Source organism: Aphelocoma coerulescens, chromosome 1A (genome assembly GCF_041296385.1).
Source record: "Aphelocoma coerulescens isolate FSJ_1873_10779 chromosome 1A, UR_Acoe_1.0, whole genome shotgun sequence".
NCBI lineage: Eukaryota > Metazoa > Chordata > Aves > Passeriformes > Corvidae > Aphelocoma > Aphelocoma coerulescens.
The window spans coordinates 55,172,268-55,198,807 of NC_091014.1; the positions used below are offsets into that span (position 1 = coordinate 55,172,268).

A 26,540-nucleotide genomic window follows, 5' to 3' on the forward strand; every position below is an offset into this window, starting at 1 on the left:
AACCACTGGACCAGGACCTCACCCCAGCTGAGCGGTCAGTGTTCTGCTCAGGCAGCCAGGCCACAGGTGCTGTGTTTAGGGTGCTCGCTGCTGCCCAGTGCTGATGTGCTTGAAGAAAACTGAGCTTTTTTTGCCAAGTATTTTTTTTCAAGGGATCAGTTGTCCTGCAGGAGTTCCTGGTAAGACCAGCAGAGCACAGAAAGCACTACTGGATTAGGGGCTGCTTAAACTGGTGCTGCTTCTCAGAAGAGAAAAAGTCCTGGTTGTTCCTCTCCTCCCTAAGGGTGCACTTGGTGTTGAAACGATAATGCAAAATGAGACCTTGAACTTTGGAAAGGGCCAACTGCAGCTGGAAGCGAGAACCTGCTGGAGCTCATTAAAAGGCAAGTGTAAACATCAATAAAAATGAGGGGTAGATCTTGGCTTCCCCATGGGCTCTTATCTTACAGAAGCTCCGTGCTCTGTGGATGAGAGGCTGTTTTGCCGGCAAAGGGAATGAAAACGTGTGTCTGTTTTCTCTCTTTTCATCCTGTGAAGCTCAGGCAAAGGGAAACCCTAATCTGTATGTGCTGTTCCACTAGTTAGACAGTGCTGCCTGGGGTTTTGGAGGATGGCTCCATGGGCGTTTCTTCCACAAAGGATGCCTGCGTAAGTAGCTCTGCCTCCCCATCCCCCCCGCCAGCATGCGTCGGTCCAGCTGTGTGACAAACCAGACCACAGAACTTATCTGGCTTCAAAATACACTCTCCAAAAGATAAACACAGTTACTTCAAACTCAGACCAGTTCCTTAATCCAGCTCATTTGAAGCCCTCATAAAGAACTGCTCAGGCATCATGGGGTGGGGGAGGATCTGCTGTCATTACCTTCAAATCCAATTTAAAAACATGCACAGCCTCATATTAAGTGCTGGTAGCTTGGGGGCCATTGCCTGCCCAGTGGGCTGAGAAGGAAATTTGCAGTTGTATCACCCAATTTTACCATGCAGTGGTGGGCTCTCCCACTCTTCTTTTGGGAGTCTGAGAGCCCACAGCTAAGCTATGCACTGTGTGCTGAGGCCCACTGCCTCCTCTTCCTCAAGGAGCAGCTCAGACAGGAGCAATTATTCATTGTTGAGAGAGTTTAACCAGCAGCCAGGCACTGCTGGCTCCCTGCAGACTCTGGGCATGGCTGTTGGTGTGTCCCAAGGAAGGGAGGGCTGCACATAGGGCACTTGTTTACACAGTGGCTCAGCTCTGACACTGGCTGAGGTTGCTCTCGCTCTGGTCTTGGCCATGCTGCAGTTGCTGCTGCCTTTGCAGGCACCTGAGCACCTCTCCAGCAGCACCCAGCCATGCCCAGAGCGCACCCCACATCTAATATGGCAGGGAACTTTGCGAGGCACTACCCATATGCCCCAAGGCACTGGGAAGAGGAGAAAAAGGACATCCTCTGGCATAAGGCATGGAGTGGGAACAGCCACCCCTTCCAGCTGCCTGGATTTCATCTAACCTGATCATTAAATCCCAGTCTCAGCCATGCTGTAAACTTCTCTGTTGCAGCTTCCTGTGGGTAGCTCTGAGCTGCAGAGCTCAAGGTGACAGGCAGACACCCAATACTGAATGCAGGCTGATTGCCTGACCTTTTTTGCCCATGTGTTTTTGTGGCCCTGCCTTTCTCAGTTGTCCTTTGGCGGGCTCTAGTTACAATATTTTATTGATGATGAGGGATGAGGGAGGAATTCCTCTCTTGCTTTAGTGTTTCAGTGAGCAGTACACAAATCCTTGAGTGCCAGTATGGTGTTACGAAGTCTAATCCACCTGAAGGGACTGCTGCATGCCACATTTCCCACTGACTCCTAGAGATCTCCGGGGTCTCACTGGTAAAACCCATGTTCTTACCTCTAAACAATAGTTTTCTCCTTTGGCTCCTGGGGGGACGAGGCTTTAAAATCTCTTTGTTGTTCTCTAACCATACTCTTCCTTTCTTTAACTGCACTCACAGTTTCCCGCACAAAATCCTCAGTTCTTTTGTGCTCTGCATTCCCAGTCCTTCAGAGAAGATTTACATCCCCAGAGAGAGCTGCTGCAGCCCCAGAGACAGCCTCAGTTTCTGTATTTTAGCCTAAATATTCTTGTCCTGGTTTGCCCTGCTGCTTTCCTGCACATTCTCCCACTGAATGCAAGCTCTGGTCTGCAGTAAGTGTCTTGTTTAGCTGAGATAAACGTTTTGTCCAGGTGCTGTGCATGTCACACACATGGTGAGATGCCTCAGTAACTGCACAGGAGCTGTGGGTCGTGCCTGTGTTATGTCTGATAGTCACCAAAGGGTGGATCCTTTGCTGCACCAAAGCAAAGGTAAAGCTACCTCTGACTTTATGGCACAGGGCATGATCCCTGAGAGAATCCATGCTGAGATACTGGTAAGTACACAGCACAGCTCTGCAAACTCACATCTGAAGTCTTGTCCTGATGCTGAAATCTGCTACTAGTCCTTCCTCTTCCTGTTAAGCAAGTGGGTCAGGTCACCTCTCAGCTGCTGAAATCCATCAGTGTGCAGGAGGCCTGCCTGGAGGCATTGCTAAGAATAGTGTCTAAGAACAAGGGGAAGAGAGGAGTGATTTGGAAGGGATTTGGCCACTGCCATCATCAGTTAGACTCCACCTCACTTCCTACAAGCAGCAGAGGCTACACAACACTCAGTTTTGGATGGTGCTCTTATGTGAAAGTCTTCTGGTTCTCAGAGTACTGAAGTCAACAGCAGGGCTGCAGAAAAGCCAATGCTCTTGCCATGCTATAAGATCCCATTACTGTATCCCTCACCTCTCCAGCTAAAGCTGCTGTGAGTGCAGGGGTCTCACCTGTCTGTACGAGCTGAGCTGCAGGCTCCTGAAACAAAGCTCAAATGAATCTCTTAGAAGCGGCTGTGTTTCAGCAAAAATGCCATAGAAACCACAGCTGCGTTACAGAGGGCCTTTTCCCTGGCATTATGCAAGAGGTAATTATGTAAGTTGTTGTTATATAATATTCCTGGCTTTTTCGGAGTGCCAGCCTCCCCCTGACCACAGCAGCGTGTATTACTTACGTCATGTCACGCTTTATACAACCCAGGCTTGCAGCAGAGCTGGGGCTGCTGTCATCACTGCTCCCAGCCCATGGGACCCTTGGCTGCTCTCAGGGCTTTTTAAAAATTGTGTTGTGGGGGAAAAAGCTCATTGAAAAGAAGAAAAGTATTTGATCAAAATATCTGTTTGTTCCTCTGAGATTTTTTGCTGTGTAAGCACACAAGATGGTTTGGGTTGTTTCTTGAGGAAGGACTTGATTTTGGAACATCTCTGTCTCTTCCTTGCTGGGAAATTTAATTCCCAAACTTACTTCAAATGAAAAAGAAATCTATGATTTCTGCCAGTGCCTCTCTCTTGGGCTTCCATTTCTCTACTTGTGGCAGGTCTGGCTGCAGAGGAAACAGAGAGAGAAATTTGTTTTCTTAACCACCAAGGCAGTGTGGGGGACTGCTGGGCTCTCCAACATTCACTTTCCAGCCTGGAGTTGGACTTCTCTCTTCACAACAGTGATACTCTAAGAAAAAAATTGAATGTGGCCAAACAAACTTGGATCTGGTCCATCCCTGTGGCTGGTGTGTGTTCCTCTACTCCTCCCAGCTCCACCTGAGCATCTGAGCCCCATAGTAATAACTACAAAACAGCTGGTGTTTCTGAAACCATCCCCAAGAGCCAATCCCTTCTCTTTCACTGGTGTGTCTGTGGGCTCAAGCAAGTCATAGAACTTCTTTCATCCCTTGTCAGTGGGGAGGACAAGTGGCTTTTCTGTCCATGGAATTTTGGCATGGTCTAAATTCATAATACCTGCAAATTTTGCCAGCTGTGGAGAGTGGAGCGAGTCAGGGGTGGGATTGCACCCACTCTTTTGCCAGAGATGGCTCTTCACCTGTCTGCTGAGCCTGTAAAGTGGGGGGACCTTTCCCAAGCATCTTTTGGTAGCACTTTTGGGTAGAAACAAGCCCCACGAAGTCTCTAGAACAGTATTTCTCCTCGGCAGTACTCTGAGTCTCATCTGTGGCTCTACTGCTGTCCCGTGGGATCTTCCTCTGCCCCCATCCCACCACCCCCAGCCCTCTGCAATATCAAGGCTGGGGGATAGGGGAGAAGGCACAGCATCCCAAGTGACCAAGGAATAACGGTGTTCCTACATCCCGCACTGAAAATGAGCCCCTTACAGAAGTTCTGCACCCAATGCTGCAGTCCCGCATGCCCTGGGGTCCCTGTCCTGCCTCCCAAATGAGAGGACTGCCTGTCGGGCAGCTCCCCGAGCCTCCAAATCGCGGCAGCGGCTGGGACGCGGCCCCCGATGGCCGCGGCTCCATCTCCCGTGGCCACGAGGTGGCAGCAAGCCCTGGCCCACGGAGCCGGAGCCGGAGCCGCGGCACCTCCCGCCCGGGCCGAGCCGGGCAGGACACCGAGTGACGGAGCGGCCGGGCTGGGAAGGACCCCGGAGTCACCCCGCGCACTCCGCCCTGCTCCAGCAGGGGCTGCTCCAGCACGTCCACCCGGGGGCTTTGCAATGTGGTGAAAGCGGCCGCACTGCGCCAGCGATGCACCCCAAAACCTGGCCTAAAGCCATTTATGCTGGTTTAGTGAGAGTGCTTCAGGTGTGGGTGCAGAGGCACAGCCACGTGTGCCAGCACGGCTCCGGTGTAGGCAAAGCTGCTTGAAACAGGCTATTCAGTCACCTGGTGGGTTTTAAAGGAAGCAGCCAATATGCTGGCTCTCTGTGGTTTGTGTTTATCCAGATGATTATGCAAGTGATAGATTTTGCCCCAAGGGGAAGACAAGAGGCCTGTAGACACTAAAATGTTATGTCCTTTTCACGGCTGCAGGGTTGAGGGGCGGTCTGGTGCGCTACAAAGCTTTTAGTATTTCTGTAGACTATTTAAGCTCTAGGGAGAAGAGCTTATGATTTCATTTCATTACTACTTCGCTTGCAGAAAAAAGCAATATGGAATCTCATATTCATTTTAAGTCTTCTGACCATTTAATGTTAATGTCCATACCAGGACTTTTGGCTTCATAGCCCTGGGGAAAGCTACAGAGAGCGAAGAGGCGACCAATTTCAAATGGAGTTATTACAGCAACTGCGTAGTTCCAGCTTGGGGAACACACAGAGCTCTGTGCATAAGCAGCAGCCTCTCATGTACTGGGAGCAGTTTCTGTTGTGTCTGAAATGTGTGTAAACCAGTAAGGTCAGTGTTCAGGATCCTGCCCAAGCCTGGAAGGGTACAAATGCTTCATTACTGCTGTGAGTACTTGGGCAGTGAGATTGCAGATAAGTGATCTCTCCTGTCTCAACGCTGTATTGTGGAGAACTGCACGAGGAAGGAGTTGGAGGAGTACTAAGCTCTATTCCATCACTTTAGCTTAGTTTGGGTAATTGGTAGTGACCTGGTGTTTGCACAGGTAAATCAGGATGAAATCTTGAAGTGTTGGATGCAGATTTTTGGATGTGAAGCAAGCTGGTGTATAGAGGAGATGGAAGGGGAGGATTTCAGAGTCACAAGTTGACTTGGCTGACAGAGGCTTGCAATATGTAATGGCCAAAATGTCCTTACCTCTAGGCTTGGATGCCAGCTGACACCTCCACTGGGCTTATGCCACCCTTCTTACGCACAGTAGTTCCTTTAAACCTCTGTGTTTCTAAGGGGTGTGAGGCTCTGTGCCTCCATGATCCTCGCTGCCCAATTACCATTGTATGTGGGCACTTCTCTCCCCTTGCAAGGCTGGAGTAGGAGAGAGTGGAAGGGTGCAGAGGCAGTGATGCACCTCAGGTCCTGCAGCACTGTGGTGGGGACTGTAAGGTTGAAAGCTCTTCTGAATCCCAAGGCAAGTGCCTTCAGCCTATGGTTGATATTTCTTGCCTGCTTTCTCCTTGGAAACATCCAGAGGTAGGTGCACAGTTCAGGACAGCAGTGCTGGCTGGGCTTTGTTATCAGGCTGTGCTCTGACTGCAGCCACTCCTGGAAGGGACCAGTCATCCCATTGGTGTGCCAGGCCGTTACCAGTCTTGACAGGGAGGGAGGACAAAGTCTGGGAGCTCTCCCAAAGCGTACCCACACAGTTTGTCAGCTCAGTGGCTTTTCCTTCGAACACTGAAATTTGTTTGGCTTGAGAGAAGTAGCCAGAGACCAGAACTGCTCGCTGAATGTAGCTTTGCTGTGTCCTTGTATCTCTCGTCCACTGCAAATTACCTTTCTGGCTCAGTTGTACATCTGTTGGCTCCAATATCCAGACTCAGCTAATCCTAGGTGTTTCCCAGAAGAGCAAAATCCCAGCAGGGAGGTGCAGGGGAACAGGCTCCCATAAAGCTTTTATCCCCTCCTTCCTCCTGCAGCAGGTGGAGAAATGACTGGGCTGCTCTGAATATGGTTATCTCTTAAGGGTGTGTCACCAGTGGTGTGTTGCCCCAGGAGAAAAGGATGGTGAGATCATTATGGGCAAGGAAAGGCCTTTGGAGTGATGGAGTCAATGCTACTGGCTTTCCTGGCCTTTTCTCCTGCCTGCCCTTGGCAGGCCAGGGGAGAGGCAGGCAGGGTGGCCTTGCAGATGACAGTGCTCTTCAGGAATCTCCTGCCATAAAGCTTGGCACTGTCTCTGGGTCCTTGGGAACCTGGGACAGGCTTCTGGCACAGCATTCCAGCAGTGCCCTTTCTGTCTAGAGTGGGACATGTGCCAGTCCAATACGAAAAGCAGAAATGATGCCATTAGTGGCACCCACAATAGTACCTGACCCAAAATAGCTTCCTAGGAAAAAACAGGGAGGCTGATTAGGTTAGACAAGCCTGAAAGAGAGCAAGAAGTCCAGCTGATGAGTGACAGGTGTAGGTTTGTGGGCAGGGGCTATAAATCCCATGGGTGAGCTCTCCAGCCAACCTTTGGGGAAAGATAAACGGCTGCAGGAAGCACTCGGGACCTGTCTTTGGTGAACCATGGGGCTCAGTGACCAGGAATGGCAGCAAGTCCTGACCATCTGGGGAAAGGTGGAGTCTGACCTTGCTGGCCATGGCCATGAAGTTTTAATGAGGTAGGCAAGAAGCTTCAGTTCTAAGAGTAAAGCTGAGAGCTTTCGTTGAGAGACATGTTTGTCAGTGTTTATTTCAACAAGGTGTTTTCTTTCTTGTAGGGTGGTGGTTTTTCCATGGCTACTTTTTGGGTTAAAAGTTATTCACTGTGTAAAGTGGCTGTGCTTCTGTCTTTCCATCTCTCTGTGGGTGCAGGAGCAGACCAGTGCTGCTTTTAACACATGGCTGTGCTTTGTCTCTCTGCTTCTGGTGGCTAAGCTCTGCTTTGGATCCTCATTTCCCAAGCTCTACAGTGAGAAATGCTGGAGTGAATTGTGTGTCATGGGGCTTCAGGTGCTCTGTAGAAAGGATGTGGGGAGGCAGGGAAGGAAAAGAGAGGAACATCACCTCTGTGGCAATTTTCTTGGAATCTATTTCAGTGAAATTAACCATGAAGTACCTGAGTATTTCCCCACCTTAGCCTCACCTGGCAGAGCCCTGCCCATCCTGCCTTTTGGCCAGCAATCTGTGTGGTAACACTTGTCTACTACCTCATGGTGAATTTGAGGTCTGAGTATGAAATGAGGCACATCCTTCCCCTTACGTCCCTCCCCCATGATTCCAGTGTCAGAAGTGCTCATGAGGTCTCCAAATGAGAGGACCCCAACCTCCATATTGTCCTTGTGATCCTGACACTCAGAGTGGTGAACACCCCAGATACTGCAGACTGGGAAAGAACATTAGGTGGACATTGGAGCCTAGCTTGTCCCTTAAGACCAGAAGGGATGCAGACTTTGAGGAGATTCTCTTCAGCTTTCCCCTCAGACTGTGCACACCCAAATGTGCTGGAAGGGTACAGACACTGAGGAGAGTAGTGGGGATCTGGTACCTGCCTGGGGGGTTTTCTACCCTAAGCATGGCTAAAGCAAGGGGCCCACACCACCAGGCATATCCACTGCAAAGCTTTGAAAAATGTTTTTCAAAGATGAGCCAAAGCAGGGGGCTGTTTTCCTTACATCCTTTTTCATGTCCCAGATCAGCTGTCATTTGATGGGAAGGAAAGGGAGTGGGAATGAAGTGGGTGGAAATGTGATGGCTTTCCCCTCATGTGGTTCAGAGCAGGCATGCTGGAGGGGTAGCAGGAACCTGAGCCATCCTCACCCATCCATCTCTGAGGTGGCTACTTTTGCTCTCAATTTGCCACAAGATAGTAAAAGCAGTTCCAAATGGAAAAGTAATACCATTTTTCTTACAAGTATCACAGATTAGAGCATGGCATTAAATAAATAGATATCACCCTGTGACTTTGTGCTCCCTTGCCAACATAAGTCTCCTCCAAGGAGTTTCTGAGGGAGAAGAGAGGCAAGGGAAAGAGGGTGGGAAAAAAGGTCAGGAACCAAATTCCTCCATGTCTGCGATCATAGGGTTTGAGGGCACAGTAAACTCTCCCATCCAGATGATGTTCAAGAACACATGGCCTCCAGATGTAAGGGACCTGAGGCTGGGGGCTGCTTTTTTTTTTTTTTTTTTTTTTTTTTTTTTTTTTTTGCTATGAGAAGCTTGTAGAGCTCTCCTTTCCTGGTCAACAAATGATGAGCTGATAAGAGAGTTCTTGTGACAGGCAGGTTGGCTCCTCAGCGATAGTAAATCAATGAAGAAATGAAGACAGGTGGTTTTGTTTGGTTTTGGTTTTCCTTCAAATGAATACAAGAACTCACCTCTCAGTACTATGACCAGCCTTGGCTCTTGTCTCTGTCTTAAAACAGTTGACATAATGCAGGGAATGGGTGCCAAAGAGTTATCAGAACTATATGGAAAAAATACAGACACTTGCTCTGTTGCTCTAGTTGGACATGTTTAGGGCAGTGTCTCTGTCATGACCGGAGAGAATGGAAATAGACAGTGATGATCATCTTAGGACATGGGTAAGAAGATGGGATTAAAGTAGATTCAGTACTCAAAGGGAGGGTTGTCAGGACCTTCTGCTCTCCAAAGTCCCTCTACTTTTGTCCACAGACTCTTTAAGGACCATCCTGAAACCCTTGATCGCTTTGAAAAGTTCAAAGGCCTGAAGACTCCTGATGCGATGAAGGGCTCTGAAGATCTGAAGAAACATGGAGCTACTGTTCTTACCCAACTGGGCAAAATCCTGAAGGCGAAGGGTAATCATGAGGCAGAGTTGAAGCCCCTGGCTCAGACCCATGCAACCAAGCACAAAATCCCTGTCAAATATCTGGAGGTATGGAAAAGGGCAGGGAGTCTCAGTGTCTGATGTGTAGTGAATGTGTGCAAGACAACCATGTGAGAGTTGTGCTTTTATTTGCCGATGACTAGTTGGACTTCAGTGAGCTCTCCCTCACGTCCAAGGTCTGTGTGTACAAGCAGGAGGAGGCACAGAAAGGGCTCATGGTATGCAAACGGTACATGAATATCCAAGTTTAGATTCCCATTCCAAACACCACACACAGTCTGACCAGCCCTTGACAACAATAAACCAGCCCATGCAGCCTATGCGTGCCTGGGAAACTCTATTACATAAGGCCTGTCAGTGACTGGACACAAGGGACATACAATTTTAGAGTAAGCCCTGGAGGATCCATTGGAGACCAAGACCCATAAAACTAAGTGTTATACAAACACAGGGCATGAATTTGCAGACTTAATGGATGAGGCAGACAAAAAGTGGGAGGGGCCATGGTCTACTCAAGGTCATGAAGCAGATGAGCATCAGAGCTAGGCAGAGAGCCCAGTGCTTCTGCCTAGCCCAGGCTCCTTGCATACTAGACCTCACTGTCTCTCCAGAGGCTGCAGGGAGGGCTACTGAATTAGCTCGGAGATATTTCCAGGCTCTCCAACCTATTTCTTAGTCTGGCTTTTCTGAAAATAAACCTTGAGTGTCCCTTCAGTTTTTCTTTCTCTCTTTCCTTCCTCACAGTTCATTTCTGAAGTCATTATCAAGGTCATTGCTGAAAAACACGCTGCAGACTTTGGGGCTGATTCCCAGGCTGCAATGAAGAAAGCTCTGGAGCTGTTCCGAAATGATATGGCCAGCAAGTACAAGGAGTTCGGTTTCCAGGGTTAGCACATACGCACAAAGGAACACCACAATGGAGGGCCTGGCCACGCATCTTTCCCCAGCACTATTTTGGACATCTCGTAATTGGCCATCTCTGATGTGTGGGAAAGCTTTGATGAGAGGCCAAGAGTCACTCCAGGCAGCATAGAGGCACTCAGAGTGATATCCATGATAAACTGTCGTTTCCTGGCTTAATGTATACAACAGAAATATTCTGCTTGCTTAGGAAAAATAACATTAAGGGTTATCTGTGAGCTTCAGCCTATCTTATCCCCTTTCTCTCTCTCCCTGAAACTCAATCTCATCTGAGAGGCAAATGGCATAGCCAAAGATGAAGGGATGTGGAGGATCAAGGGAAGTGTTGAGTGTGGTGAATGAGTGAAGGAATGACTCAAATGAGAGATGTGAGAATAGGAAGCAGGGACACAGCATCCCATTCCTCCCACAGGTGAGACTGTTAGCAGGTTACTATGGAGAGCTTCCAGCACAGTATTACCTTGCTTTGTGGGGGTGAATGCAGCCAGTCAGTCTCCAGTGCCTGCCAGCTCTGGAGGGCTTAGTTGTTAAACTTGCATTAGCAAAACTATAAAGAGCAGTGCTCCCTGTGATCCGTAGGCTTCTAGCAGCCGCCACTATGTGTCTGAAGGTCTGTTGCACTGGGAAGTGAAGTATGTATTTCTCAGAAAATAAAAATCCCTGCACCAGAGTCGTGTGTTTGCTCCTGGCTGTACAAGCACTCCAGTGAGAACTAGGGGAGAAGGAGAAAGTGGAAAGGTGTTTTGCATGCATATCTGGCTGTAGCACAACCTGCACTGTCCATGACCTGAGCAGCACGTGGCATCTGTCTTAGCCAGGGATGTGGGGCACTCAGATGTCACCATGGGGGCATGACCTGATTACCGGACCTCACAGCACAAGACAGCAGCCTCAGCTCAGTGCCTCGGAACTGAGAGAAGTGCTCCCTGACTAAAGGCCATGGCCACTGCTCTGCTGGGGGAATGTGGTGAGGGAAGGTCCCTTGCTTATTTATAGGGAGGTGGCACATGCAAGCAGCCTTGGGTCCCAGCAGCAGCACAGCACATTGCTCTCTCCAGACACTGGAAAGGAGAGATCATCAGCTCAGGAGGAAGGTTGCAATGGCAGCATATGCTCTAAAGACCCCAACTCTGGTCTTTGCAGCCTTTTCAATTTTTGCTGAGGTGCCCCTGCTGTGCATTCTGCACTGTGTTTATAGATGTACACCCACATCCTGTGGAGGACCTTAAGGGACAGACAAAATGGCAAGAGGCCTCTCTCTGCCTGTCACCCTCTCCCCATCCCAATACCACGGGGTTGTGTCTAGGGGAAATGCATGGAGGTGACACACCTGCTCTTTTTTCATGTGGAGAAAGTAATGCACTTTATCTCACAGAGACAGTGTGAGGGCAAGCACAAGGAAGAAAAATGAGATGCTCAGCAACAGGAGCTACTAGCAGGACCTAGTTCAAAGTACTCCCTGCTACACTGTGTGCAGTAGAGACAGTGAAGGAGCCACCAGCTCCCTTAAAAATCAATCTTGAACCAACACAATCTGCTGTGTCTTTGGTCAGTGCAAAGGCCACAAAAATTCAGTCTCTGAAAGGAGAAGGAACAATAAATTCCTTTCCAGAGCAGTGCATATCTGATTTCTTGCTGTTTACAAATCCCCACTTAACCTCTGAGAGCTTGCTTGGTGTTTCAACCTTTCAGAGGGGATCACAAAGGCATATGCTGTCACCTAGATGAAGTTACAGCCAGGTGGTCCCTGGCTTAAGCAGTGTGCTTCGTCTGACTCCAGTCTAGTCTGTCTGGTTTTGTGGGGAGGGCAATATATTTAATTAAGGTCTAGGATTGCTTGTCCAACACAATAAGATTTCCTGCCAGTGACAACAGACTCTGCTTTAGGATTGAAAGCTCTGCTATAGCAGCTGCCTCTGTCAGTCTGAGTGGGACTGGAGTTGTCTAGATACTTTTATGTAGGGCAGTGTGGTGGAGGAGGGAGGGTTTGCATGTGTGTTGTGCCTAATTACGGTTTATTAGGTACCTGCACTAAATGTCAGTCCATTGGGAGCACTGCACTTCTCTCTGCCTGCCTTACCCCACTGTGTCAGCGATCTAGGGACTATCCTTAAATCTGCTGGTCAGATGTGGGGCCTGATGGAGGTTTACCTATGGCTCAGTGAAGATGTGCAAGCTGAGATGAACCAGCATGTTCAGGTACCAATAACAGTGAAGGTATCTTCAGTAGGCTCAGTGGGTTGGGGTGCTTGTGGTGAAATCCACATCTCTGCACCTTTGCCACTCTAGGCACAGAGTATGCCTTTGGCCAAGTCCTGACATAACTGCAGGGATATATGTAATTCCAACAGAGTGAGTCTATAAAACTCCTGCAATGGCCCCTGCTTTAAGGACAGGGGAAGTTTCCTAGAGCAAAGGGGATGACGGGGAAAGGATTTTTTAGCTCTGTGCTATATTGATTCAGAGTCTTTGTTGGAGCCCCCCTTTGCTGCTAGCACATAAAGCTTTTCTGGTTCATATATGGGACAATGTCCTTCACTGGAGGTAAACCATATCAGTGCAAGCCCAGACATTTTCCTCCTTCCTTTCCAGAAATAGCTTTACATCAGGTGGATGGGTCCCAGGGACTTGTCCCCAGTGCCCCTCCCTGTTGGTACCATGTGGTGTCACATACACATTCCCAGTCACACGATGGGATGTGGATTGTGTGGCTGCCAGCCTCCTTGCTCCAGCACGTACGCACCAACTGCAGCCAGGTCGAGCTTGCCTGCCGCGGTTTCCATTGCATGGCAGAGCTCGCCATGGCACCGAGCCAGTGACCTGTCTGGGCTGTCCTGGGCTTTGGTGTCAGACACCAGCCACTCATCAGAATATCAGATGAGGGGAGCAGGCCCTCACTTCCCAGACGCTGGGCAAATGAGCTGTCAGCCCCAGCCAGGGTGCAACAACACTGCAGGCTGTGCTGCCTGTGCCCCTTGTCTTTCCCTCTGCCTGCTGATCCTGCCTGACTCCAGTACACCTGCCAACGTCAAGTGGCATCACAGAACAAGTGCTGGGGGACCCTGGGGACCATGCTATTAATCCTGTGATCTGTCTCTTGGTCACCTCAGCAGGAGAAAGGGATAGGGCTCCAATGACTAATTATGTTAAATATTTAGCACATTAGTATGAAGCTTGTGACATTCTTCATGTTTGCATCTCCCCGCAGGGCTAATGTGAGGAAAGGGCAGGGGTGTTTCTAGTCCATGTAATAGTCACTGAACAGATAAGTCTGGTTTCTGGGAATTGAAGCACAGACAGTGCCTGAAGAATGTAAGGTCTATATGATGTTAATTTAATAAGGAGACAAGTGCTCACCTATACTACATGCTTTCAGATTAGGATTATTTTTGTCATGATCCCTAGGGTTTCTACCACCTGGCCAAAACCTCTCCTGTGTGTTATGCGACTGAGGAAAAGAAGTGGTGGAACCGGGTGTTTTTTTGATGTAGACATGCTTGCCCATAACATCTTTTCCAGAAGGTTCATGGCATCAGAGTATGTCCTCCTTCTTCCTGGACTCATTCTTCTCAGGTTTGCTCAAGGGTGCTTGTTCAGGCTGTGCAGGGCTTAACAATCAGAGTCTGTACTGCTTCTCAGACTGAGTGCACACACAGGCACACACACACACACACATTTATACACGAGTACCAGTTTCAAAACACACACCATAGAAAAGCCCATCTGTCCAAATCCTTCAGGTTCCAGAATTCTTGTGTGCCAGTTCTTCATCTGAGAGGATGATCTATATGAGTTCTCACATTGTGTCCAAATGAAGTACAGCCTTGAAATAGCTAAGGTCTAACCAAGTGAGAAGACAGACTATGCAAGGACAGGGCACCTGGAGAGTACTGGTGGGTAGAAGGGCTGTTAAATTTCATGAAGTTGTGCCAACAGAGTCAAGGAAGTCACCTGGAACTAAGTAAGGGAGAATAAAAAGCCCAATCAGCCTCTTTTATCCAACAGCCTAACAAATGAGCATTTATAAACACGAAAGAGTCACAACAATGCAATGTTTTTAACCACAACATAAATCCCTCCCTCCCCTGTGATCATAGGCACAACAAGCCCATCTCCCAGTCCTGTGACTTCTATAAAATCCTTATCCAAATGTCAGCGAAGGTGACCTCGTGGCTTTTTAAAGCAGTACTTTATCATCACTTGACTGCTCTTTACCAAAGTCCTTTCCCTGTTTGGCTTTCATCGCCTGCAAATAAATAAACAGAACAGACTGCCTCCACCTTCCCCTCCAGCCCTGTAGTGACCACCTGTGATAAGCCATGTCAGAGAGGCAGGTCTGGGGCTCTCCTGGGCAAGGAGGCCCTGGCATGGGGCATACCAGCATAGCTAGTAGTTGCATGGACAAGGAAATGTCTATTTGGGATGCGGAGAGATACATACTGGTGTGTATCTTAGCTGCACCTTATGTCTGGAGAAGAGCTTAAAGGAAATTATGCCTGTTTCCCATTTCCCTTCTCCAAGGAAAGCTCAGTATGAATGCAGCTGCTGGGTGCCTGATCTTATTTTAGACTGTCCTTAAAGCAGGTTTCAAATGTTCAAGTGTCAGAATAGATTTGGGTGGAAGACCTTCTGGATTATTAGCACTAAATTCTCTAGTCTCCATGCTTAGCTTGTGGATCTTCTGTTACGTCCCAGTATGTATAATTAACGGTGCTTTTATTAAGTTTTTCTATCTTCTGTCCTCCCTTAACATGTTTCCTTATTCAAGATAAGTTCCAGCATCCAAGCTCTCAGCAAATGGGTAGAAAATTCCTGGAGCTGATACCCTCACCAAGATCTGGGGTTGCTCTGCTCAGGGCTTGCATGACATCAGGCTTGTCCTCTTGGCAAGCTTTGGGGTTATCTGGAGAGTTAGCTGATACAGTGTCAAAGTGAGTCTGTGTTTTTTCACTCAGCTGGATGAATAGTCTGCCCTTTGAGGGATGACATGGATTAACTGTGAGTTGGTTTGGTATAAAGGAGTAAAAATACCACAGAGTTTTGTCTAAACCAGCCATATGGTGTTCCTGCAGAATCTGTGGCTGAGCAAAGGGTTTTCACCAGTCACGCTCAGACAAATTGTCCAGAGATGGTGGAAAAGCAGGCAGGGCACACCAAGTGCCACACTTGCAGCTATCCCCCTCTGAGGGCAAATGAATCTGTGGGGTTCGTAAGGAAGAAAGAAAAATGAAATACAGGTAGGAAATGGAGGCACAACTGCCTCTCCCCCAAAGGCTATTTACTCTATTAGTGCCTTCTGAAGTGCAATAGCATCATTCTGACAACCCTTCTGCTGTAGTGCAGTGGAGGGAGTTTCCTACTCAAGCTGGTAATTGGTGTGCTTTTGTATTGTAGAAAGATGGTGTTTTCTCATTGTGCAAACAGTATGGATGTGATGCTCTCACAAAACTGGCCCATAAATCATGAGAAAGAAACTTTTGGTATGTTTTGGTTTTGCCCTGATAATAGCATGTATTGCTAACTCAACTAATTCCCCAGCTAATTTTAGCATGTCACATTTAAACTGGTGTCCCTTTGTCTTTTGCTATGTTCCCTCTCCAGCTGAGAAATGATCCCTCAGTGCATAAAGTCATCAATTTTTTTTCTTTTCAGTCAAAATCTTCTGTCCTGAAATGGAGTTCTTCGTAACAGTCACAAATTGCTAGCTCATGACAAGAAGAGTGATTAGAAAATAATCCCTAACATATTTCCTACTATGGTTTTTCTAGTTGAGCAGTGTTGTAGCTTCCTTATCTGTTTTAGATCAGAAACTTGTTGACTGTAAGTGTCATCTGGGACAAGCTCTGTTCTAATTTCTAATGGTAATTAAGAACTCATTTTCATACAGTTTAAAACTCTCAGTCTATAAAATACCGAAACAGCACCCTTCTTAAAATATGCCCAAGTTATTTGCTCTACTGTTCTTAGCCTAGACCTTAGTTAGAGGCCTATCTGTGCTTTCCATCTACAGTACTGTGCAATTAGGCCCATTTTAGAGAGGGTAAACTGAGACAGAGACAGGCATGAGCACATTGTTTTCAGGCTTTTTTCATTCAGCTGTCCACCAGGCCAGGCTGCTGACTGCAGGGCAGTGGATGTTTGTGATCCTTTTGTGTAGGAAGACATGTGAAGTTGTGCCATCTGCCAGTAAGCAGTTCTTGCTTTGAAGTGGTTGTGTTTTAGCAGTTGTCAAAGGACATCTTGTACATAGATGTGCTGTCAAAATGCGGGTGCAGTGTAAATACTCCGATAGATTACAGATACTGCATGCAAAAGTCTTTAGACTTTTGGGCTGAATTTAAAATTAAGTTCTCTGGAGATTAATGAACTATGGTGGCACTTGCACGATTCCTAATCTTCCCACTTCCAAAGAAAAAAAGACTCCCAGGCTGAGATAATAAAGGACAGGCATATGTCACCAGCAGAAGGGAGGTCCCTAAATCCAAGTGTATGAACCTCAGATCTTCCTGTGTGATTATGTACATGCTTACAACTTCATCTGTCATCCCCTCCTTAATTTCTAACATTTGGCCTCGGCTATGTCCTGATTTTCCACCATCTTAGGTGGGTCTAAGCCATCTAGTGTTCATTTGCCTAACTTAATTTATAATCCACAGAAGTGACCTTCTTCTGCCTACTTTGGCAGATCCAGTCGTATTTTGCCTACATCCGGCCTCCAAAAATTGCTGTTCCAGCTACCTCTATCCAATAGTGTGATTAGTGAACAAGGTTCAGGTGCATGCCTGTTATCACATAGATAGCTCATAATCCTTCAGTCTTTTAAAAATGAGCTGTGCCTTTCCATTTTGGAAAGGGCTTGCCTTCAGGAGACCAGGCTTTGGTGATTGATCCCTGCCTGATCTTGTGCCTAGGCTCTAAAGGAGCAGATCTTAAAAAAAAAAAAGAAAAAACCCAGCACTGGTTTTCATACTGACTGTACTTAGCTAGCCCTCCTCACTCAACACATGGCCGGCTGAATCCTTTTAAACCACCAAACTCTCTCTTGGTGTGCTGGACTCCAGGGCAAGTGGCTCAACCTGGAGTATTTCTATTCCAGCAACCAAGGCTGTCTAAAAGCCTTCATACACCTTTGAGGCTGTTACTGTCTTAATGGGACCCCTCTTTCCCAAGGGGATTCTCTTTGAGAAGTAAAATGGAGAGAAGAGGGAGAAGTTTCTGTGCCTAGCATTAAATGACATATTGCAAATCATGAGGTATCTGCTTGGGAACAACAGCCTATGTGACAGCCTGCTGTGTGGTGTTCAGAGAGTCTGGGCTTGTTTTTCCTGCGAGCTATGCTTCCAACCTCTCCTCCCACCTCATTAGCAGTAACATCTGGATCTACCCGCACTCACAGTTCTCTTTGGAAGAGTGTGAGTGCAACAAGAGAAAGAGGATTTTCTTTCCATATTGCTGTGTTTGAGGATAGCTTGCAGCTGTGCCTGGCTGGAATGAATGTACAGATTTCATGTAGGATGGTCGAGAAACATTTCCTTTCCTAAATTCATCACATCCCTGTTCATACACACAGTGGCTTATAACTGGGAAGTCTTCGGTTCCAATTCTTCTGGCAACATACAGTAGGGAAAAAATAGAAATGGAGGCAAAGCTTTTTCTTTCCATCTACAGTCAGGTTGGAGATGGACAACACCACATCACTCTCAGTAAAAGGGTTAATTATGGAGAAAAGTGTGTTAGAACCTCTCAACATTAGAAATAGACAAAAATAGAGTAAGTGCTGCAGAGTACACCATCCTTTCAAGTACTGGTGTTGGTGAGATAAGAGATAATACATACCAGAGAGTGTCTATTGAGAGAGAGGGAGAGACTGAACACCCATCACTTGTATCTTGAAGGCACAGCATCTTAGAAATAAATTTAAAGAATAAGCTTTCTTTGGGCATTTAATTCCCCTCCTGTTGGAAGTGCTTACCTACAACTACCTACAATTAAGTCTGTGATGAGAGCACGTGTGTGGGTGTGATGTACAGCACAAAGGCCATAGTTAATACAAAAAACTAAGTGTTTTGTTCCAGAGCCCCAAACGTACACGGCCTCTCAATACTCATAAATTTCAGTGGGTGTGAGACCTTTCAAAGGCCTAGATTCATACAGCAAATTCTTTGCCATGGGCTCAGTATTAGTGATTTCTTTCTGCTCATGATGCAGTACAAACTTGGAAATCAGCTCTCCATCTATTCATCAGCTGAAGTATGAGCCCCTTTTATTAGTGCCTTTTGTGGCAGTAGCTGGGATCTATTTAAAGCCTTCAAACTGCCGTTCCCCATAGCAGATGTAGTGGAAGCAGATATCCATGGAAATCAGTCAAAATGAACTCGTGTTGCTGCTCAAAGGGTGGGCTCCATTCTGATCAGCAACAGTTACCCAATTCCTGCCACATGGCTTTGGCTCCTTCTTCAGTGGCTTGGGGCTTGGAGCTAGGTTTCCTGGGGAAGTTTTGCTGCCATTTATAGTCCCTGCTTCATATTCACTCTCTTTCATTTCCTCCCCTTAGAAGGCATTCAAGGAGGAGACACTGCTGTTCTTGTGGCCTAGCTCTGCATCCTCAAAGATGGCTAAGTCCATGTGGTAGGACTGCCAGCCATGGTCCCTTGTTAACAGCAGAAAACTCACTCTTATCTCAGCAAGTGATCCATAAATATGAACTGTGAAGCTGCATAGATGGGTAAGTGTTGCAGGAAGGCAGAGGGGCCCAGCCAGATATTTTTATTGGGGAATCTGTTGAGATGCTTTGGTTTGTTTGGGTTTTTTTCTTAGTTAACTGTTTTATTTAACTCTCATCCCCTGCACTTGGCTGACTGGTGTCAGAGCTGGCCAAGTGCAGGGTTTCTCTGCCTGATAGGACACCATAGATGGCTATTAAGAATTCTGGATAGAAAATTCTTGTGCAAATTGCTGTGTAAACCAAAGCTCATATTCATCAGAGTTGTTCCCTGTTAGGCTGTTCTTAGTGGAGTGGGACTGGAGCAAACTGAGAAAAGAGCAAAAGATGCACTAGGTATGCCTAAGAAGGCAGAGTAGTATCTTTGCAATGTGTACTGACCCTCTCATGAGTGGTGTCCCTCAAAGGTCCATACAGGGACCAAAACTATTCAATATTGGTACAATTTAATCGTAATGGCACGGGTAGTGGGATCAAATGCATCCTCAGCAATTTTGCAGATGATACCAAGCTGAGTGGTACAATTGACACACTGGTTTTGCTTCACTCTTCATCTGTATACTGTTGTCTCCTAAGAAAACTCTTCTGTGGAGCAGTTAATGAAACTTCCCAGTACAGCCTAAACTAGTTGTCATGACATCGCTTATTCATTTGTTTATTTTTCCCTGAGTAATTGAGATTTGGCCTGTGACAGAGGCAGAACTGGGAAGCATATTTGCCCACCCAGGCTTCAGAGAAAGAGTGTAAACTATGACATTAGTCAAGTAGCAGTTTGAGTCATGTTTGGTACCCACAGCACAGCTGGGTCAAGAAGAAATCCTCTTGGGAACTGAGCAAGTTAAAATGGGAAAGGGGGAAAAAAAAAGCACTTTAACTAGCAGTGACTAGTTCTTCTTTCTTGTCTTTATTTCCTTGGGATGTTGTCACATGCATTACTGGAGGAGATATTGTTTGGTCTAAGTACAAGGGACTTGGTCCTCCCAACTCTCCAGTAAATTCAAAAGTTCTTTTCAAACCAAGATTGCTACTAAGCTAGGATTCCTGGTTCAGACTCTTTCTTCCATTCAGTTAATTGTTGCTGTCCAGTGTCCCAGATGTGTGCTCACAAAGCAGCATCTAGCCAGACATTGGAGATCTGATTAGACACTGAAATGAGAACTGGAAAGGGGGAAGGGACATTTGTACCTTCAGATTCAACCTGCTTCTTTATCACAGAGATAGTAGTGGGCTATGTCATTCACCATTCAGATGACTGGCTTCAAAGTTTCATTATAGAGCATCTTCCCCAGCCTTCCACAAGACATCATCTATCTGAAAAAAAAAAAAAAATCATTCTTCAAGAAAAACCTTTTGATCCATTTGAGGCATTGTCTTTATTATAATTGGTGGAGGGATGACTGTGTTTGGACAAAGCACAAGAGACCAAATATAAGTAGTGTGTGCTCTGTAGAAAACCTTGCTGAGCTGACATTTGTTGCCAATAAGGGTTGCACTGAGATAATTTCCCAACAAGGTAAAATGTATCTGTTTCACTCCCCATGAATGTAAAAAAATAAGAAGAGCATGACTATCATTCCTTAAGTCACCTGTCTTCTGCTCGGGGTCAACCTTTGCACTGATGTTAACTGTTACAGAAGACCACGTGCAGTTTTGTAGCGCAACTTCTAAACTTCTTCTAGAAAAGCTGGGTGTAAGTACAGCCTGCCTGACATGCAGCTGTTGACTCCTGCTCTTTCGTAGGCTTAACCTGTTCCAGAAAGGGACAGTCACTTCAACCAAAGACAGACTTCACTCATTTGCTTCCAGACGCTCCATGCTGCTACACAAGGTAATGTGACACGATTTCATTACATGGCCTCATATACTCAACACAGTTTTAAACTGTACAGAAGCAACACCAGTCAGACACAAAATGCACTCAAATGGATCTACTTGTTCTTCACATAACTCCTTTGGGTAGCTGTGAAAGACAGTGTGCTCAATCTATAGGACTAGGCACCACAACACGAAGGACTTCAAAAAGTGATTGTAGCAAATAGAAGGTGTCAAGATAAGAGGTGGCTTGGCTTGGTTACAAAACAGCCAGAGAAAGGAGATGAGCACTGCAACAAAACTGGATTCAGTTGCAGAAAATAACCCCAAATGACACACTTGACATTAGCTTAATTGTGAGCTCAACTTGAAGTTTATGGAGGGAAATTCTTTAGCCATGCTGTATTGAAGGACAGATGATACAGAAGATCTCTACTACTTTCTAAAGAAAAAAACCAACCCAAATCTATTTTTCTAATGGCATCTGAGGAGCACTGAGTTGTACATAAGATATGGTGGTTGACAGTGTCACAACAGACTTCCCTCATTTTGGTAGCTATAATGGGTTGGATTGCCAAATTTCAGTCAAGCCAAACAGCATGAAACCATTGCCTGGGAACAGTTCAAATGCAAATGGTCATACTCTGACAGCTTTGACTCATTGTATCAAGTCCAGTGACTAAGAAGGTCAAGAACAATTAATTCAGAGACGAAGGTACTGGAGTTTTCAGTTCTGCTGCTGCACTTCAGGACCATGCTTTGAATAAAACTTGAGAACTCGTTTCACCGTCTTCTTTTCCTGAGCTTTGGGATCATCATTGTTTCTCTGAATGTGAGCCAAGCACTCTGAGGTGAGCTACAGAGGACAGTAGCTGCTTGACAGCTGCTCACAAGGACTTTTATTTTGCCTTCCCTCTTCCTTTGACCAGAATTTCCATGATTGGTCATGGAAATCATCCTGCAACACTGCCAAGGCAAGCTGCGCAGATGAAGACCTTACTGCTATCCAATTACCCAGATGAGAATTTTCCCACCTGGCATACACAGCAAAGGAATGGTTACTCAGGCTTTTAGTTACCAGAACGCCACTGGACTTCACAGTGGTTAAAGCACGAGGTTTAACAAAATGACATTTGTTGATTTGAAGTGTGCTTTGTCAGAAATTCCTCCCTGGCCCACTGGGAGAGCTGGCCCACTGGGAGTTGCAGAAGCATTCTCAGCCTTGTGGCCGAGGGGCTGCCCCAGGAGCCACCGTGTTTGCACAGCTGCATGCCCTGGCTCGGGGTGTGTGAGGGATGGGAGCTGCGTTTCAGGGGGTGCTTTCAACCCCGCTGCTGTGGGGTCGTGACTGCCGCGGAAGTAATGGGAAACGCTTTCCCGCGTTTCAACTCCTCCATCCTCCAAATAATCCAGTTCCTCAGAATTCTGCATTTTGTGCAGGAATTTGCATTTCGGTGGCACCCCGGGAGTGGATGGAAGCAGTTCTGGGCCCAGCCCGGGGCCCTGCCGCGGACATGGCGCGGGGCCGTCACTGAGGGGGAGCTGCCACGAGATGGCGCCCTGGCGCCTCGCGCCCCCGCTGAGGGGGCCGCCTGTCACCGCCGGCGCTTGTGCGGTGATTTCCTCTCCTTTTTTCTTTTTTAAGCTTTTTTTTTTTTTCCCCCTCTTGGTTTGTTTTTTTGTTTTGTTTCTCCCCCCCCTCCCTTCCTCAAACTCTCCCACAGACAGCCTGGGGAGCTACTCAGAGCTGTGGGCGAGGATGGAGGAGGCTGTGCAGAGCAGCAGTGGGATCCCGGCTGCCAGCCGTGGTGGAGGAGTGTGAGGGATGCTCCTTGGATAGCCTCCGGCAGGGAAAACCCGCTGCCCCTTCCCTTTGCTGCTCCCATATACATCCCCAGACCCTCTCCCCAGCCCGGGACAGGACCCGCAGAGAGGGTCAGCGCGCTGACACACGGCGTGGCTCAAATCCATACTGAGCGTGGTGTAGCAGATTTCAGTCTCTGCTCTCCTCCTTCCATCCTCTGGGCCCCATTTGCACCTCCACCTGCTCCACTGGCCTCTTCTGCGTTTTTGGTTGCCCTGTACCAAGTGCTCAGGCTTTTGCAGGTGAGGGACAATGAAATGCGAGAGGGTGGGAATCCTGATGAAACCTGGTGCCAAACCAGCTGGACAACTCCAGCCCAACACTCTGGCAAAATATGCTTTTCCAGGAGGCTTTTTAGTTCCTGGAGGCCTGGGAAGGATGGGGACTCTCCTCTCCCTCAGACCTCAGCACTCACTGAAGAGCGGTAATCCTGAGCCACTGAACATGGATAAGCCCAGAAGATGTGGCACTGAAACAGATCAAGCAACCACACCTGCCTGACATGAACCTGCTCTAAGCAGCTTCCCCTTCCTTTCTCCATGCATCCCGTTGTCTTCACCAACTCCAAGGAATGATCTTCCATGAGGATGCAGGGATCTCTGCTGGGAAGAAGGATCTGTTTTGTGAACTCTCATTCTTTTTTCCTCATTACTGGTCATTTATTTGACAGTTGGATGTACTACATCGGGGTGTAAACTAGATCATTGCACTAATCTCATCTTAAAACTTTTTACTTCTCTTGGTCATCCTTAAGAACACTCAAAAGCTCACAGGGCCTGCCTGGTGTTGGATCTTCTGAGCTCTGCAGCTTCCCTTAAAAACAGATCTTGGGTCCATTGAATTACAATGGCATGAAAGGCTTTGGGACAAAAGATGGAGTGGAAAATGTGATAGCTGTTCTGCAATTAAAAAAACCCCAAATAAATAGAAGATTCTGTTCTTTCTGTATTGGGGATTTAGTGTGTAGGAATTTACTAACTCAGTTAAAAATAAACCAGCCCCAAACTGATTAACATGAAAAGTCAATTAAAAAAAAAGAATAAGGAACGCTTCTAAACTGTAGGAAACAAAATGATTTTTGGAAAGATCTTTTCCCTTAATTGGACATCTATTTCTAGATGGAGTAATTTGTGCATGGAATCCAGCTGTATGGCTTTTGTTTGGCAGTGAAATGATCAGTTCCTGAAAGTGTGAACGTCATGCAGAGAACCCCATCCATGCCTTGAAAAGGACTCTTGCCTGAGCAGGGCTTTGTTGGCAGTGCCAGAGGGTGCAGAATCAAGCTCTGCTGTAATCCCTAATTGTATATATTCACATAATGGCCTTTTAATGGTACTGGTGGCTTTGTGGGTTGTAGTTAGTGCCCCAAGAAGGGGGTGGAAGTCCATGTGCCAGGTTAGCCCAGGATCTGCTGCTTTTACAAGAAAGGCCAGAGGATGTGGGTCTGGGTGTAGGCAGGACAGGCTGCCTTGAGCAGCAGTCTGCTGGGCAGGCATAGGGCAGCCCTGCTTCTGCAGCTCCCTGTGTCTCTGCCAGGGCTGTTGAAGCTGGCTGGGGCTCCTGACAGACTTTGGGCAGGGGCTGATGACTAATGCTGGGAAGAGCAGCTACTGCTCCAGCTACTCTCTTTCTCCTGAATGACTGCAGGAGCATCTGCCCCTACCCTTAAGAGCTTTCTCCCAGCCCTCCATCTCCTTTTACATCTTCTCTCCTTACGGCTTCCTTTCTCACATCAAAATTGACCTGTCCAGGCTTCTCATCCCACAGATGTTAAAGCTCATGACACTCCCATGATACGGCTCTTCTAAAAACCCAGTCCAACCCCACTGCAAGCCTGCCCTAGTCCCTTCCTCCAGTCAGATCTCCCTGCCATCAGTGGAAGTGGTGGGGGCTCACTGTTGTTTGATTTTGGGGTGTTAGGGCTCCCCTGGACCCTTTTGCAAGCATTCCTAAGCCTCACAGTACCTATCTCAGCAATATTAACAGCCTAGTTTTGCAGAAGGTGAAACCCATGCCATAAAGGTAAGTCTGTCCCATTCCAAATAAGTCCTGGAATGCACCGAATAACCACTATGCAGCACAAGTATTTCTGTCACACCCCAGTGTGAGGTGTAATTCCTGTTTTTCATTTGCAACCAGATAAAATTAAGGACCTTCCAACCCCCATTCCAACTCCATAACATCCAAATTAACCCTTCACGGGATGTGAACACAGCTCCAATTGCCAGGCATGCTCAAGCTTTGGAGAGATGCCAGTTCAGTTCTTTGCAGCTCCACACCGTTTCTAGCTACCACATGTCACCTCTTCTTAGGCCAACATTTAGCAGAAGACTTTTGCATCCAGCTTCCAAGATGTTGGCTGTCAACATGCAGACATGAAAACCAGCCTCCCACTTCTCTCCTTCTTCCTTCCCTACCTCTCTACCATACTGCAGAGTCCCTTGGGCTCCTGCCACGTGGAAATAATTCCATAAGAACAATCTAGCTGTCTCTGGTAGATGGATATGGATGACTTGCCTTCACAGAAACCCTCCACAACTAGTGCAATTTTCTGGTATATCCCTCACCCTTTCACCCTGTTTTACTACCAAGGTATCATACAGTGGTCCTAAAAATCAACCTACCTTCTCTCTTCTCCTCCTTAAACTAGACTGTTTCTTTTCTACAAGAAATAAAAGCAGCCATGAAGCCATGAGTCCTTCACGGAAAAGACGTTTTCCTCTCCTCCTCCCTCCACCTACATGGCATGAATCTTAGGCTGTATTTCACAAGTTTGATTTGAAGTAAGCTTCTTACTGCTGGCAGAATCTGCCTCCGCGCCCTCTCTTCTCATTGAGTGAGTGACACTAATCAGTGGTGTGGGAGGTAGGGACAATATCAAGTACCAAGGTGATTGACAAGCCTCACTCAGAATGTACATGTACCCCAAAAGGTACATGAGGGTGAAACAGGGTGGATCAATCAATCTCTTTGTATCATTGCCCATTGCTGGCACAGTATTTAATCTATAGTTCACTGGGTAGAGAAGAAGAAACAAAGCAAATTTTTCCCCAACAAAGCCCTATTTGGTGAAGATTTTAGAATATTTTTGGGGTTTTTTTCTCCTGTTAAATGAGAAAATGCCTCCATGTTAATCACAATATGGAATCTACATGAAAAATCAGACCCTGCTGGGCAGGAAAAGATCCTCTGAATTATCTCAGTGGGAGAGCTGGCACTAATTTACTGCTGTTGTGCTCCAAGTACTTCTGATGCAAAAGATGAATGGAGCTGAAGGTTTGTAAGTTGACTTGCATGTACATTTAGGCTTTGTGAATAGCATCAGCTGGGCAATGTAAATTGCCATGAGACCCTTGACTCATGGTTAGAATCAGCAACCTAGCCCTGTGTGACTTGCCCTCACATCTCGTTTCTTTTTGAGTAGTCTTCCTTTCCTCCTCCCCACCACATATATTTTTCACTACTCCAGAGCCCTAGATGTAGAAATGTACTGCTGTTTCTTTGCTTTACCTTCCAAAAAGGTGAGTTTCATGCCTGTTGTAGTTTATTCCCATGAATTTGCCAGTGGGCCGTTTAATAAACAGAGACAGAGATAAAGGAAGCAGCCACAGCTCTCTTTGTCAAAGAGATGTGAAGGATGATGTTGTTCCACACCATGAGCAGGTTGTATGAGAGATATTTCCAAACCCTGTAGCCTTTTCTACCCTGCTCCTTGAATGATACCGGAGGCTGCACCTCTGCTAGAAAACTAAATGTAAGATCTTTTCTCTAGCACTGAAACCAACTGGAATGGAAAGGTCTGCATTTACTTACATTAAACCTCATTACCCTCCAGAAGTGGGTGGCTGTCTGCAAACTCCTTATGAAGAATTGTTCCTGGCCTGGGCTAAATCACTGACTGCTTAAAGGCATTGTCTGGTAGGATCTCTCTTTGGTCTGGGTCAAAAAAGTGTCAGGGAATGTACTACAACTTAAAAGTGGG

At 47.0% G+C, this 26,540-nt stretch overlaps 1 protein-coding gene across 1 annotated transcript; it reads left to right on the plus strand.

Moving 5' to 3' along the window:
- Positions 1–6,907: 6,907 nt before the first annotated feature.
- On the plus strand, positions 6,908–10,830 carry MB (myoglobin). The gene is made up of 3 exons (XM_069002915.1): positions 6,908–7,071; positions 9,065–9,287; positions 9,984–10,830. Exons 1-3 carry the CDS (start codon positions 6,977–6,979, stop codon positions 10,128–10,130), a joined length of 465 nt encoding a protein of 154 aa, XP_068859016.1. The 5' UTR covers positions 6,908–6,976; the 3' UTR covers positions 10,131–10,830.
- The last annotated feature ends 15,710 nt before the right edge of the window (positions 10,831–26,540 follow it).

Coding starts and splice junctions, on each gene's coding strand:
- MB (XM_069002915.1), top strand. CDS start 6,977: ATGGGGCTCAGTGACCAGGAATGGCAGCAAGTCCTGACCATCTGGGGA. Junction 7,072..9,064: donor GGCCATGAAGTTTTAATGAG/GTAGGCAAGAAG, acceptor TTTTGTCCACAG/ACTCTTTAAGGACCATCCTG. Junction 9,288..9,983: donor TCCCTGTCAAATATCTGGAG/GTATGGAAAAGG, acceptor CCTTCCTCACAG/TTCATTTCTGAAGTCATTAT.